The sequence below is a fragment of the Gadus morhua genome, chromosome 1 (assembly GCF_902167405.1).
Source record: "Gadus morhua chromosome 1, gadMor3.0, whole genome shotgun sequence".
Classification (NCBI taxonomy): domain Eukaryota; kingdom Metazoa; phylum Chordata; class Actinopteri; order Gadiformes; family Gadidae; genus Gadus; species Gadus morhua.
The window spans coordinates 22,944,431-22,959,743 of record NC_044048.1 but is presented as its reverse complement, the minus strand read 5'-3'; the positions used below and the strand labels follow the sequence as shown (position 1 = coordinate 22,959,743).

Genomic DNA, 15,313 nt, shown 5'->3' with positions numbered 1-15,313 from the left:
ACCCTCTCTCTCGTTCACCCTCCCCCTCTCTCTCACCCCCCTCCCTCACTATCTCTCTCTCCCTCTGTCTGCCACCCGCTCTGTCACTCTCTCTCTCTCCCTCTCACTCCGAGAGCATATGCCAGAGGAGCAATAGCCTGCGATCTGCTAATTAGAGACCCCTATTGTGGCGGCTTCGGGGCCCTTTCAGGCCCCCAGCGAGTGAGCCGCGAGTCGTGGGGTAATTGTGTCGCCGGGTAAGGTGATAGAAACTCAGTGGGCTCAGCAGAAGGTTTTTATTGGTTCACTAAGAGGTTGGGGAAGGGTATCGCCAGGGCCCGGAGTTTGTATCCTTTCACACATTTGTTTGTCCCCCCGGATGGCTGTGGCACAGGATCCCAGAGACCCTCTGATTACATCTGTCTGTCTCTAGCCTTCCCCACGCACACAGACACACACACACACACACACGCACGCACACCACATACACACACACACACACACACACACACACCCACGCAGTGCCTAATCTTCCCCCTGCCATCGTTGTTAGCAAGACCATGGGCTCTAGATAAGGCTATTATTCCTCTCATTTGAATGTGAGTATAACGGGTTGAAATGTGGACATTTTGAGGGGCTGTTGTCCTATCTTAATCTTCTTGCAAAGATTCTTTATTTCTGTTTTTCTTGTCTGGATTCTCCGTACACAGATACAATTGGTGATTTTGATTTGACCATGAAAAATTAACATAAATATTGCGTTGCTTTGATTCATGAATTCAGAGTCTAGTTTGGCAGCCCGCACACTATCAAATAAAATGGGGCCGATTTTGGGGATTGGGAGCCACAATGACTAATGAGGCCTAAGTCTCTCAATCTGGTGAGCTGCACTATTCAAACACAGCTCAAACTCTTGAGCTAGAGTTAGTAAATTATTAATATGAATGTAAATACGAATTCACCTACAGTGAAGTTTGCTTTTGATTAAAAAAATAGCTGTGCCTTACACTACAGGAGCAGTTTTAAAGGCTTAAAACAAGCGTACCAAAATTTATAAAAGACCAAAAGTAGAATAATTCATCACTTTCACAGTGATGAATTATTCTACTATAAAGTAAGCTATAATAACTTATTACATTATTATCTATAACGCTATTAGTTTTTATTAATAGAACACTTTTTGAAACAAGGTTACAAAGTTATTTTTGTAATATAAATCACAGCAATAATGAATGAAAGAGCACAACATGCAGGTCCTAAATATATTTACAAGAGGTGTGCACACAAGACCAATCACTTTCAAATAGGCAGGACGTCATGAAAGTACTGAATAAATGATAAATCCGAGGGTTAAAAATCTGGGTGTGCTATATGATAAGAGATTTAAAACAGTGCTGATCTTAAATGTCACTGCTGTTCTGGAACATTTAAGATGTTTCAAAAAAGTTGTTTTTAAGTTGTGGAGTTTGAGTTGTACTGCTTTCATTACATTGCCATAAAGCTAACCATTCACTTGTCGGCCTAAGAATCCTACTCCTTTTGAAGGTTACGATACAGACAGCAGGTGGTTCACATGCAATCTGATAACCAATCAACGCTGTTGCTTTGACAACGCTTAATTGCCTTGTCTCTCTCTGCGTTATCTTGCTCTCTCCTCTCCTCTCTCTCTCATCTCTCTCTCTCTCTCTCTCTCTCTCTCTCTCTCTCTCATCTCTCTCTCTCTCTCTCGCTTTGGAGGGGGCACACGTGTGATGCATTCAAATCCAGTCAAATACCGCAGGAAGTTGCAGGCATTGTTTGACTCTGGGGTCACACTAGCACTGCACCTGCTGCTGCTAAGACAAGGGAGGGGCTGGCTAAAGGGGCGGGGCTACAACGTCTACACGGGGCATTAAGCTCCGGGGACTGAAGGAGGAGAGGAGGGGGAGGGGGCAGGGTACTGAGGGAGGGTCAAAGGTCAGGGCAGGTCAAGAGTGGAGGTCAGGGTCACTGTATTCCAACCTTTCCGGATATCAATCAATTCATCCAGTGATCGAATCAATTCTCACCGGACGTAAACTGATAGTTGATAATAGTAGATGGCTGCTAATAGACAGGATGTATAAGATATTCATTGCAGTGTTAACAGTATTGATTTTAAGGCGTGCAAAATTTGCTACTTGAATATACAGCAGAAAGTTTACATTATAAGGTGAAAAGATAAATGTCGGTCTACAGTGTGAAATATGTTTTGGTTGATTTTGATTTTGATGTTGTTGTTGCTGTTTTTGTGTTGCTGTTGGTATTTTCTGTTACGTTGTTGTTTGGTCTTGTTCACGATATGATAAACAAATATAAAGCCATAAAGACTTCTCTTTTTCTTGCTCGTCTTCTGTGTTGTTAGCTGACAACTTTTTAACACCAATGTTGACGTAGTGTGTGCCGCCACGTAAACATAATCTCCAGTAGAGAGCAGAATATAATCCAAAAAGTGTCATGGTTCTGCTCACATATTATTGTTTATCCTTTCAATTAATAATAATGATATGAATTATAGGCTAAATATAATTAATAAATGAGTAAAACATGAAAAAACTAAATCAAAACATTAAAGAAAAAATTGGGGGAGTTGGGGTAGGTTGTGAAGTCTGTTCATGTTTTATATTTTACTTTTGAAAGTAGGATTTAACAAGCATTAACCTAATTGATTCCTGCGTTTTATCTTTTGTATGAAGTGCTGACGTTGCTTGTTTCAGCCTCAGATGGCTGACAGCTGCCGGTAATTTCCCCCGATGTTCCTCTAATGAACTAGGGGGAGGGGCTTGCTCTGCATACCGCCCGCCTCATTTGCATACAGATGCCAACTCGGGCCTGCTGCAAGCAGTGAATAACCGGGTGGGTGTTGGGGTATGTGCACGTGTGTGAGAGTGTGTGAGGGTGAGAGAGTAAGTGTGTGTGTGTGGTGTGGGTGTGTGGTGTGTGTGTGTGTGTGTGTGTGTGTGTGTGTGTGTGTGTGTGTGTGTGTGTGTGTGTGTGTGTGTGCGTGCGTGCGTGCGTGTGTTTCTGTGCCTGTGTGTGTGTGTGGTGTTGTGTGTGTGTGTGTGTTGTGTGTGTGTGTGTGTGTGTGTGTGTGTGTGTGTGTGTGTCTGCGTCTGTGTGTCTGTGTGTCTGTGTCTGTATGTTTGTCTGTCTCTCTGTCTGTATCTGTGTGTGTGTATCTGTGTCCATGTGTGTGTGTGTGTGTGTGTTTGTGTGTGTGTGTGTGTGTCTGTGTGCGTGTGTGTGCGTGTGTCTACGTGTGTGCGTGTGTGTATCTGTGTCCATGTGTGGGTGTGTGTGTAGCGACACAGGGTGATCACCAGTGCGTGGCGTCAGACAGAGAGGGTGCAGTAGGTTCACCTCTAATGATGGAGAAGGGCGTTAATTCACACTCTGCGTCGGGTGCAGAGATGTCAATTAAATATGAACCGCTCTTCATTCCTCCCCCACTCAGAGAACTCATCGCTGAGTGGTGGCTGGACTGGACTGAATAACTTTACCTTTCATAGCTTCATGCCATTAGCATACTGCAAGGAAAGTTGCCACATTGCGATAAAGGTTAAATCTGCATTGTGTGTCTTTTTCACTGCACTCACTTTTTTCTTTTTTTTTTTGCTCCAGAGATAATTATTAAGGGTTGAATCGTCATTGGATGGGTTTAATTTAAACTCTTTAGACACTCACAATTGTATATTCATATTTTTTCTATGCTTAAAAAATATACCCTAACCCTAACCCTAACCTTAATCTTTAAACAAAAGGGAACAAGTTGCATACAAAACATACAGCGATAAACGTGTTACACACTTATTAGCACAAAACATTTCGTTTCTGGTTGATTTTCTCAAGCCTGTATAAAGGGACCAGCAGGATGAATGAGATTGTCTGTGCAGGTTGTTAAAGTAGTGTCCACACCATCTGGTACTTTCTGGGCTGCTTAAGTATTCAAAGACTTGAGCGTGACGTGAGCGCACAGTAGTCACTGTTTCAGTGAAAAGTTTTTTTAAAGTTGCCACAAAGTTATTTATATAGAAATGGTACATAAATAGATGTATTCTGATTGTCAATAAGTATTCAAAAACGTATTGACTATCTCTATTTAATGTTCCAAACGCGCAATAAGCACAAAATGCTGCAAAAGTCCTGTGTTTTCCCCCCATTTAAGTTTTTTTTTTAATTTAAAACAAAATAAAAACGCTGTGCGTACATCCATTTCAAAAATACATATTCTGGCACGCCAATAACTATAAAAAAAAAAAGACTTTATTACTGACTAAAATTAGAAGTTGAGTACATCTGCTTCAGCAGAAGGACATATTCTGGCATGACCTCCTCCAGATCTGCTCCTCTGAATTCAGCGGCCCTGCCTGCCGTCACGTAGCACACACTGGGGCCTCGCAGATGCCCTGGCCCCTGATCAGGGGCCCCTCGGGGCACGGGGGGGGCCGGGGTTGTGTATGTGTGTGTGTATGTTTGTGTGTGTGTGTGTGTGTGTGTATGGGGAGAGGGGGCGGGGGGGGAATCATTATCTGCACTGCCATCTGTCATCAGGGAGCGACCAGAGCATCCAGCCCCGTCCACTAGGGTGAGAACCAACTCTCCGTGTACGTCGGCTGGACATATGCTCTGCTCCCAAAGTTAGTAAGCTCCACTTAGAGGAGAGGGTGTGGTGTGTGTGTGTGTGTGTGTGTGTGTGTGTGTGTGTGTGTGTGTGTGTGTGTGTGTGTGTGTGGTGTGTGTGTGTATGGGTGTTGTGTGTGTTGTGTGTGTGGATGTGTGTGTGCGTGCGTGCGCCCACAGACACCACACAACAATGGAACTCAGGACAGCAGGCAGATATGGACAACTTTTTATCCAACAATCAAAGCAGTGGCTGTGTTAGAATGCCTGAGAAAAAGTATTGAAAACAAACACAAAAGTTATCTAGGCTATAGCCTTAGTTTATATGGATTTATTAAAAGTACATACTAGTGGCAACCGTCTAAACAGTGTAATTGTAAATACATAATAAATTATTTACTATATGCAATAGTGTGTGTGTGTTTGTATCTGTGTGTTTGCATGTGTGAGTGTGTGTGTGTGTGTGTGTGTGTGTGTGTGTGTGTGTGTGTGTGTGTGTGTGTGTGTGTGTGTGTGTGGTGTGTGTGTGTGTGTGTGTGTGTGTGTGTGTGTGTGTGTGTGTGTATGGGGGGGGGGGGGGGGGTATAGGTGCAAGGGTCACTGCCATAGGGTTTAGTTATCTAGGAGTAGTCCCAAGATTTGCTTGGGGGAAAAGTTGGTACTTTTACGTCTGACACGCTGGGGGAGACTGCGTCCCCTTTGTGGTGCGTTTCAATGGGCATTGTCTGGCCGAGCCGGCAGCGCGCCGCTCCCATTGGCTGGCGCGGTGAACAGCAACAAAAGAAGCAGAATCTGATTGGTCCATCTCAACAGCTGTCACCCACTACCCCCCTCCCCCGCTAAACTCTTCTCTAAGTTAGTTTCTAAAGTTTCTTGCGGTTGTTATTATTCAGAAGCGGTGTCCTGGAACAGACACCGACAACCGCCAACATGAAGTTGTGTAAAAGTTTTTTAGGTAAGTGTTTTCTTGCTTCCAAATCCGTATTATTGTCAGTTATAGCCTAGTGTGTTTTGGTTTGACGTCAAGGGGTTGCTGAACTGACTACATGGTCTTGTTTTTAAAAAGATATACTACTTTCGCGGACGGTTATCAGAAGGTAGCCTATTGTCCTGAAGAAAAGTATATTCTAATCTATTGCAATGTAGTTTTCTTCCGGAGATATCATGAAGGCCTATATTCAATTGGATACTACAACAACAACAACAACAACAAAGGCTGATCATTAAGTGTAAACCTGTTATACAGCCACTCTCTGACCCGTGTACCGTTGTAAATAAGAAGTGTATTTAAACCGTAGAAGGATTTGATGTAGGCACGGGTTCAATCCAGGCACAGGCAGCATGTCCTGGTGTCGCTGCCGGCTCAGACAGTTTGTTTTTGGACAAAGGAAAGTTTTTGTGTCGTCGGGGATTAGTGGCTCTTAGCGCCAGACGTCATACCCCGGCGTTAAGCTGTTATAAAGTTTTGGTGAGCAGAGGAGGGTAGGGTGGTTGGTGGGGGGTAGGAGGGGGGGTAGGGTGCGATTTCTGTCAAATGACTCCATCTGTTTGGCTCCGGTCCTGAGTGCCTCCTTCCCTCAGCCTATGTAATATTTATACAGTCCTCCTCCTCGGCGGATCCCGTCCATCTGGGCGCAGGGACAGATTCCCAGCTGCCCCTGAGCCGGTTACCGGGCAGACAAGAGAGGCACTCAGCCGTCCCAACTTTATGTCCTGCGATTTGAGACGGTGTGATCACATGATTGCATTAGAATAAATTGGTAAAGTTTGTGGTGGTGTTTTGGATATGCTAAAGTCTGTGTTAGTGTCGATATGAATATTGGCTTGAATTATTTATGTCAGCCGCATTTTTAGCGTATCAGGCCATGTATGTCGACACCAATCTGTCCTAAGGTTAGACTAGACTATAAGATCAGGGGGCGTGTGGTTTACTAATGGTTTAGCCTCGAACAAAGCCAAAGGTTTTGTGTGTATCCTGTAGGCCTATTGGAAATAGGGCTCACATTTTGACAACTTTATTGAGCTCGATGCTTTCCTATGCCTTCTGTGACAAAGAGAAGTAAAGTCATGCATACAATCTGTACGCTTTCGTTGCTTTTATCCCAATTTTCAGTCGCTTTTGTTCCGGAAGGGCATAGTAGTAGTCGCTATGATCCAACTGTCCGAACGTACAGGGGGCGGTACCTTCCTCCGTTGCCAACCAATCATTGAGCCGAACGCACGTTGGTTGGTTACCTTTGTCCGTTGCAAAGCAATCCCTACTTTGCAACGCAAAGTAGGCGGTACCTATAATAATAATCCCCGCCCACCACCACGTCCGAACCCTTGGATCTTTGCTCCCTTAGTTGGACCGGAGCTACTGTCCATGGTGCTGAAACCACCAGAACAGCGGCATTGTAACTCTCCGGGGTGCTGAAGACCCCCGCCGCCGCCGGCTCCAAAGTCCCCAAACTAAGCATCGAGCCCATGAAAGGCAAAAAAAGTGACAGTCAACACGGTGGTTTTAAAATTACGCACAAAGACTTATGGCCCCCAGTATGTTGTCATGGTGGTTTGCGCTGGTGATGTCACAGTGTTGGGGGAGGGGTGTACAATCGTCTGTGAGAATATTTCCCTCTGACAAAGGCAAATGCAAGCCGGTGCCGATTAATAGGAAATCCGTTACATGGGGAATAGAATAGCTCATAGGTGTCAACTTTTGGAATCCGTGCGCCGTGTGTGAAGCGATCGGTCTTTACGCACAGTGTGGGTTATTGTGATAAGGATGGTGCGGACCGGAGGTTGAAGGGAACACCGTGGAGCCTTTACAACGTTGAGCCCAAGTTGAGGTAGGACGATCAGATCAGGCCTGTGTTACTTGAAAAAAAACTTGCTCGGAATAGAACATTAGAGATCACCGTATTCCATAATGGTCTTAATGCAAGGCCTCTTTAAACTGTGTGCCATGGTTGTGTTTCTGTCGAACGACGCAGTTGTAGTCTTTTTTGGGGTTGTTGTTTTTTCAATGTAGGCTACAATGATCGCTCGGGGGTTACGGTGATGATATTAACTGTCAGATTGAAAACCCCCAAAACAAACTTGGGTCGAATGTTTTATATTCTGACGTGACTGTAGGGCGATGGGATAAAGATTGTTCGACTTTCTCGGTCGTTGTTGTGTAGAAATAATCCCAACTCTACTACGAGCTCGTCCTCAATCTACTGATTGGTCGAATCACTGTTTTATGGCTGGGTGAAAAATGAAAGGCCTCTCGTCCTGTTTATTTATAGTAACCTAGGCCGGAGCCTATCATGCATTTAGGATGGCTTTTGGAAATGGGAACAGATCACGACTTTCCTCCAATTTGCCCCATGGACAAAATCAACATAGATAGGGTATATCGTCTCACTTTTATATCTTTATTGTTTTGTAACGGGATGGTGTGTGTAGATACACCGTCTTTACAACAATGTGTAACGGGGCTTTGATTGATGTGGATCTTCAAGTTCTACACACAGGCCTGCCGTTTATGTAATATTCTGGAAACGCTGCCGAGGCCGATTGTACTGCGTTTTGTGCGAACGTGTGTAGAGAATAGTAATCTTTGATTACATACCGGGAGCGATGGTCGAGGCCATACGTTTAAAGACCACCCACCCCTCATCCTCTCAGCCTCCGGTTTTTTTTCTCCGTAAATGCAGTTCAGAGTAGCCAACCAGAGGGCCGGTTACAATTGACAAATATTAACGGGGCCTGCTCACCTCAACCCCATTATCTTAGGCTAAATAAACTGCACAGAAAAGTTAAGTTATGAAAAAGTGTATTTGTATTTACTTATTTGAAATCCTAATGTGTGTAGCACAAATTAACATACTTAGTAAAAGTATTCAGAATAATAATACAAAACCCTATTCCACTGATATGTTCTAATATTTATTAATGTAGTTTATGCGATATTCCAAAGTATCTATGCTATGCTGTTTTGTGTGGATATTAGGGTTATAATAACATACACTTTTTAAGCATTTATGCTATCGTTTAGGCTAATATTTCAAGTGTGACATCCACAAAATGTGATACTTATAAAGATTTGGTTTCAGTTTTGTTTCAAGATAAATAATGACATGCAGCGGTAGGCTCGCAGGCTTGCAGATGGCCTCTCTGATTCCTACGGGCCAAAACACAGAACACTTGGGTTTACTTTGCAGTTGAAGACCCAACAGAGAGAGAGAAGAGCCAAGAACAGCGTGGATAGATGAGGGATATGAACACTGCTAAACCATTCTCATCGTGTTTCACTCAGGCTAACTGTTTTTAGGTTTCAGTTGGCAGTGTGTGTCTATGTGAGTGTTAATCGACCATTTTGTTTCCTGGTCTTCAGAGAATGAGTTCAGGGGTCAACTGCTGAGCCAGCGGTGGAGCAGGGGAGAGACAATCAGCAAGTGGGAGAAACGGAGCCTAAGAATAAAGGTATTACAACCGTCTGTGTGTCTGTCTGTGTGTCTGTGTGCCTGTCTGTGTGTCTGTGTGCCTCTCTGACTGCGAGCCCCTCTTGCTGTCCGATTTTTTCTGCAGTGATTAAATATGTAAAAATAGATTGGAAACACGTAGAAAATCGCTTTATAATCTCCCCTCATCCTCAGATGAGCCAAGACGTCACAGAAACAAGAACAAGGACCCGGTCCAAAGGGGTCAGAGGTTAGTACACACACACACACACACACACACACACACACACACACACACACACACACACACACACACACACACACACACACACACACACACACACACACACACACACACATGGACTGTATACACATATATGTGTATACTTTGCGTATTTATTCGTAACCATGTCTATAACCTCCCTCTTCCCATCAGTACCACTTGAAGTCGTAGGGCAGGAAATACGCCAGGAATTAAGGTGAGCGATTATGAAATGAGCTTCTTTTAGTAGACATGGAGTTGTGTGTTTGATGACTAGTGGGCTCAGAGACTGACTGAATGCTCCTCTGGGACTGTCTGTCCTCAGTAACAGCTGTCCAACGCCAGGATGCAACGGCAAGGGGCACGTCAGCGGCAGGTACTCGCGGCACAGAAGGTAGGACTACGTTCCTAACACATTTCATCATATTATCCTCCTTACATTTCTGTGGTATTCCTCAACCATATTATAGCATCGGCCAAGCTGGTAATATGTATGTATGCATGCATATATATCTATAAGTTTACCTTTGAGGGTTGTTTATCATTATCCTAGAAAATACAAAAATTATAAAAAAAGAATCCTTAAATGTAACATTATGGAATATCAGAATATGTTGGATTATTATCCAACCTTTCTAAAATACTCTTCTGTGATTATTCAAGAATTTAGAAAAAATTCCAGCCCCCGAGTGAGTCACACTTATCCCCGCCCCCTTTTTTCCAGCGTACTGGGATGTCCAATCGTGAAGAAGAGGAAGATGGAGGAGGCGGAGGCAGAAGAGAACCAGGCCAGCCCCAAGAAGAGGAGCCAGCCGCTGAAGCTGGTCATGGACGAGGGCTTCAACGCGGAGAGCGACGCCGGCAGCGAGCCCGAGGAGAAGGAGGAGGTGTTGGAGGAGGAGGAAGAGGAGCAGAAGGACAAGAAGTCGAACAAAATGAAACGCTCGATCGAAGAGTCGATGAAAGGTGAGCGAAGTCACCTCCGATGTTGACAAAGCCTTTCAGAATGTGTCTCTCCAAATATGGGCAGCACCTGGATGGAGCGATCCCTCTTCCGAGCTCCTTGTTCAGGTTCGGTGGTTGTCTGTTGCCTTCCTCTGGCGGGGTTAACGGTTAGAGGGGTTTCATGTCATGCAGGCCCTCGCAGACTCTAACTTCGATTAAGGGCGATATAAACAAGATTAGCTCGATAAATGTTCAAAAAAGTATTACAAAGACGTTTGAGGTTCGAACTGTTACTTTCCTGGTATCATTCTTAGTGGTGTTTTTATTGACTTTATTGACGATTTAGTGTCCGTACTCGTCTTCCATACTCTGTGGCCGTTCTCCTCTTACTGTTTCCTCGCCCTTCCAGAGGACAGCAAAACGCCGTTGATGTCTGAGTGCACCTCCTCCCCTGGAGAGGAGCACCAGAGCGAGGACCTCCTCACGGAGTCAGCCCCCGCCGCCGCCGCCCAGGAGGAGGTCCCCGCTAAAGACATCGCCCAGGAGGAGGTGGCCCAGGCGCGGGAGGAGTCCGTCCCAGAGCTCCAGGCCGTCCCAGAGCTCCAGGCCGTCCCAGAGCTCCAGGCCGTCCCAGAGCCGCAGGAGGAGCAGGAGGAAGAGTGGCAGGAGCAGGCAGTGGAGGAGGAGGAGGAGGAGGACAAACAGGAAACGGAAGACAACCCCCCTCACGTCGGGCCACTGGTTCAGATGAGCACGGGGGAGCATACGAAAGAGGAAGAGGAGGAGGAGGAGGAGACGAAGGAGGCGGCGAGCGAAGGCATGGAGGAGGTGGAGAGGCACTTTGTGAGCCAGGAGAACTCGGACCACCAGTACTCCAGTGGTAACTACAAACAGCCTCCGGCCCCCGAACCAGAGGAGAAGGAGGAGGTGCAGGAGAGGAAGGAGGGAGGAGGAGGAGGAGGAGGAGGAGGAAGAGGAGGAGGAGGTGGAAGAGGAGAGGGAGAAAGAGGTAGTGGTGGAGGTGGTGGAGGAGAAGGAGACAATTGAAGAGGCCGAAGCTCCACGACCGTTGAGTCCACCAACTCAGGGAATCACCGCTGCAGAGGAGGAGGAGGAGGAGGAGGAGGAGGAGGAGGAAGAGGAGGAGGAAGAGGAGGAGGAGGAGGAGGTACTCAGGGAGGAAAGGGTGCTCAGCCCCTCGACACAGGAGGAAGAGGAGCAGGTAGCAGGCGAGGAGGAAGAGGAAGAGGAGGAGCAAGACGAGGAGGAGGAGGAGGAGGAGGAGGAGGAAGAGGAGAGAGAGGAGGAACTGATGCAGCACAAGGACGCCCGCAACGTGGTAGAACAGGAAGAGGAGGAGGAAGAGGAGGAGGGAGGAAGAGGAGGAGGAGGAAGAGGAGGAGGAGCGACACTCACACAAAGCCTCCCCCACACCGTGCTCATAGAGGTCCGCTCCGACGCCGACGATGACGAGGAGGAGATCGAGGCGGAGGCGGGAGCGGAGGAGGACGAGGAGGACGAGGAGGAGGAAGAGGAGGAGGAAGAGGAGGACCACGTGTCGGACGGCTCGGGGGTGACGGACGACTCGGAGAACTGGGACATGACGCGGGGGAACCTGGGGCTCCTGGAGCAGGCCATCGCCATGAAGGCCGGGGAGGTGCGGGCGCCCCAGGAGGGCGGCAGCTCCCCGGACTACCAGCCGTACCACAGCCCCTCCCAGAGGACCTCCAGCAACGCCTCCGACCAGCTGGGGGCCGCTCGCCGCGCAGGGGCCACCAGCAAGGGTACTACTACTATACTACTGCTATACTACTGCTATACTACTGCTCACTACTACTATACTACTGCTATACTACTGCTATACTACTGCTACTACTATACTACTGCTATACTACTGCTATACTACTGCTCTACTACTACTATACTACTGCTATACTACTGCTATCCTACTGCTATACTACTGCTATCCTACTGCTATACTACCGCTATACTACTGCTATACTACTGCTCTACTACTACTATACTACTGCTCTAACACTGTAATATCACTACTATACTACTGCTCTAATGCTGTAATATCACTACAATACTACTGCTATACTACTGCTCTACTACTACTATACTACTGCTCTAACACTGTAATATCACTACTATAATATCACTACAATACTACTGCTATACTACTGCTATACTACTGCTATACTACTGCTATACTACTGCTCTAATGCTGTAATATCACTACAATACTACTGATCTAACGCTGTAATATCACTACAGTACTGCTGATCTAACGCTGTAATATCACTACAATACTACTGCTCTAACGATGTTATATCACTACAATACTACTGCTCTAATATCACTACTATACTACTGCTCTAATGCTGTAATCTCACTACTATACTACTGCTCTAACGCTGTAATCTCACTACTATACTACTGCTCTAACGCTGTAATATCACTACAATACTACTGCTCTAATACTACAGTTCTACTACTATATTTCTGTTCTTTAAAACAATACAATATGAATACAACGCTACTTCAATACTACTATAATACTAGTACTATAATACTTTAATCCTACTACAATACTTCTGCTTTAATACTATACTACTACTACAAAACTACTACAATGCTACTACTATAATGCTATAATACTGCTACTAGAATGCTATATTATTACTGCTTTATTACTATGATCCTACTATAATGCTACTACTAGAATACTACTGCTATAATACTAGAATACTACTGCAATACTACTACCACTACTACTTTAATACTATGACAAAACAATTGCTATAATACTGTAATACTAATACAATACTACCGTCTACCCCTATAATGCTGTATTACTACAATTATACTAATACCACTACTACTATAATACTGTAATACTACTACAATACTATCACCTCTACCCCTATAATACTCTAATGATGCTAACTTTAGTGCTTGGAAGCTGTTCCGTTTGACTGACCATGAACGTGTCTCCCCTCTCCTCTCTCCTAACCATGCAGACAAGAAGGAGGTCAAGTGCCCCACCCCAGGGTGCGACGGGACGGGCCACGTCACCGGCCTGTACCCCCACCACCGGAGCCTGTCCGGCTGCCCCCACAAGGACCGCATCCCCCCCGAGAGTGAGTGACTCACTGTCCCCGCTTCTATCCTCACTAGTATCCTCACTAGTATCCTCACTAGTATCCTCAATACTATCCTCCCTATCCTCGCTTCTATCCTCACTACTATCCTCCGTATCCTCGCTTCTATCCTCACTATCCTCACTAGTATCCTCACTAGTATCCTCACTAGTATCCTCACTAGTATCCTCACTTCTATCCCAGTGGCGCATTGCATCACATTAACTGATTATGAGTATTTCACTTTTGGCCTCCAATCATTTGGCAGTCTGTTACGTCTGTGTGTACAAGATTATTTACACAAGACGCTTCAAACCTTTGGAGAAACCTGGTTTTAATCCAATAGCTCCATCTTATAAAGTAGCTCCCATCCCAGTAGGGTCCTGTCCTCATGGGGCAGAACCAGTGCCTCTGGTGCGATGGTGTTCAAACTCAGAATCAGAATCAGAATTAGAATCAGGATTGCTTTTATTACATCGTATTGTACATAAGTACACAAGAGTAAAATTCTAAGGCTTCATTCCTCAACAGCCACAAACCGTGACATATGAACAGCAAGACAAGATAAAGTAAATAATAATAATAAAATATGTGGTTTCATGGAAATGGACCCTCTGTCTTATCAGCTGTGTTGCTATTTTCCACCTCTCCTATAGTCCTGGCCATGCACGAGAACGTGCTCAAGTGTCCGACTCCAGGATGCACGGGCCAGGGTCACGTGAACAGCAACCGCAACACACATCGCAGGTGAGTCGCACAGCAGGGTGCAGCACGCGCACACACACTCACATACAAACACACGCACACAAAATCACGCACACACAAACACACATGCAATACATACATTAAAGCTAGTTATACTTGACATGGTGTTGTGCCTATTGTTGAAACACACAAGTTAATAAATTCACAGACACATTGTAAACGTTTGTCTCTCTCTCTCTCTCTCTCTCTCTCTCTCTCTCTCTCTCTCTCTCTCTCTCTCTCTCTCTCTCTCTCTCTCTCTCTCTCTCTCACCCCCTCTCTCTCTCCCTCCCCCCCCTCTCTCTCTCTCAGTCTGTCGGGCTGTCCGATCGCGGCGGCCTCCAAGCTAAACAAGACCCACGAGAAGCCGGTCCTGAGCCAGGCCTCACCCAGCGAAGCCTCCACCACCGCCAACTCGGACCGCGTGCTCAGGTGAGGAGCGCTGCAGCGAGCGGATCATGTTCTCCTTACCTCTGAAAGCTTACACCGGCGGGACGCTGGGGTGGATACAGCTGGTCGGTCAGGGCTGATCCTAGGCCTGGGTGTTGGGTTAGATAAGGGACACTTTGTTCATTGAGAGTCTGAAGAGGCCGAAGGGCAGTTGTACCTTGGGGGCGATGGGGTTTAGGTAAGGCAAGGCAACTTTATTTATGTTGCACTTTTCATACACGAGGCAATCTCAAAGTGCTTCAAGTAGAAACATTGTCATACAATAAAATAATTAAATAAAATAGATAAGTAAAAGAAAACAATCGCAATGTAAATGGGGTTTAGGGTTGTTTAATGTGGGTCTGTGAAGCCCTTTGAGACTCACCAGTGATAAGTTGATCAAAATTTAATAGAAAGATAGATACCGAATAGAAAGGTACCACATACAGTAGGGCGTCTCCTTCAGCTCCATTGGAAGAGCACGGCATCACACCAGTGCAACGTTGTAGGTCTTCCATTCGGGTATCGAGCCCAGTACCTTTCAGCCGGCCGTCACTCACCCCTTCCCCCGTTGCTCCTTCCAGGCCCATGTGTTTCGTGAAGCAGCTGGAGATCCCCCAGTACGGCAGCTACCGACCCAACATGGTGCCGGCCACGCCCCGCGCCAACCTGGCCAAGGAGCTGGAGAAGTACTCCAAGGTGTCCTTCGACTACGCCAGCTTCGACGTGCAGGTGTTCGGGAGCCC

General features: G+C 46.0%; 1 protein-coding gene across 1 annotated transcript in view; it reads left to right on the top strand.

Moving 5' to 3' along the window:
- The first annotated feature begins 5,468 nt into the window (after nt 1-5,468).
- Nucleotides 5,469-15,313, top strand: part of LOC115549205 (myelin transcription factor 1-like) — a 37,778-nt gene continuing 27,933 nt past the window's right edge. The window contains 12 exon segments of the mRNA XM_030364267.1: nt 5,469-5,572; nt 8,978-9,066; nt 9,240-9,294; nt 9,481-9,523; nt 9,632-9,700; nt 10,031-10,272; nt 10,661-11,196; nt 11,198-12,035; nt 13,275-13,394; nt 14,051-14,141; nt 14,451-14,570; nt 15,152-15,300. Coding sequence (XP_030220127.1) covers nt 5,548-5,572; nt 8,978-9,066; nt 9,240-9,294; nt 9,481-9,523; nt 9,632-9,700; nt 10,031-10,272; nt 10,661-11,196; nt 11,198-12,035; nt 13,275-13,394; nt 14,051-14,141; nt 14,451-14,570; nt 15,152-15,300 — 2,377 coding nt within the window. The 5' untranslated portion in view covers nt 5,469-5,547.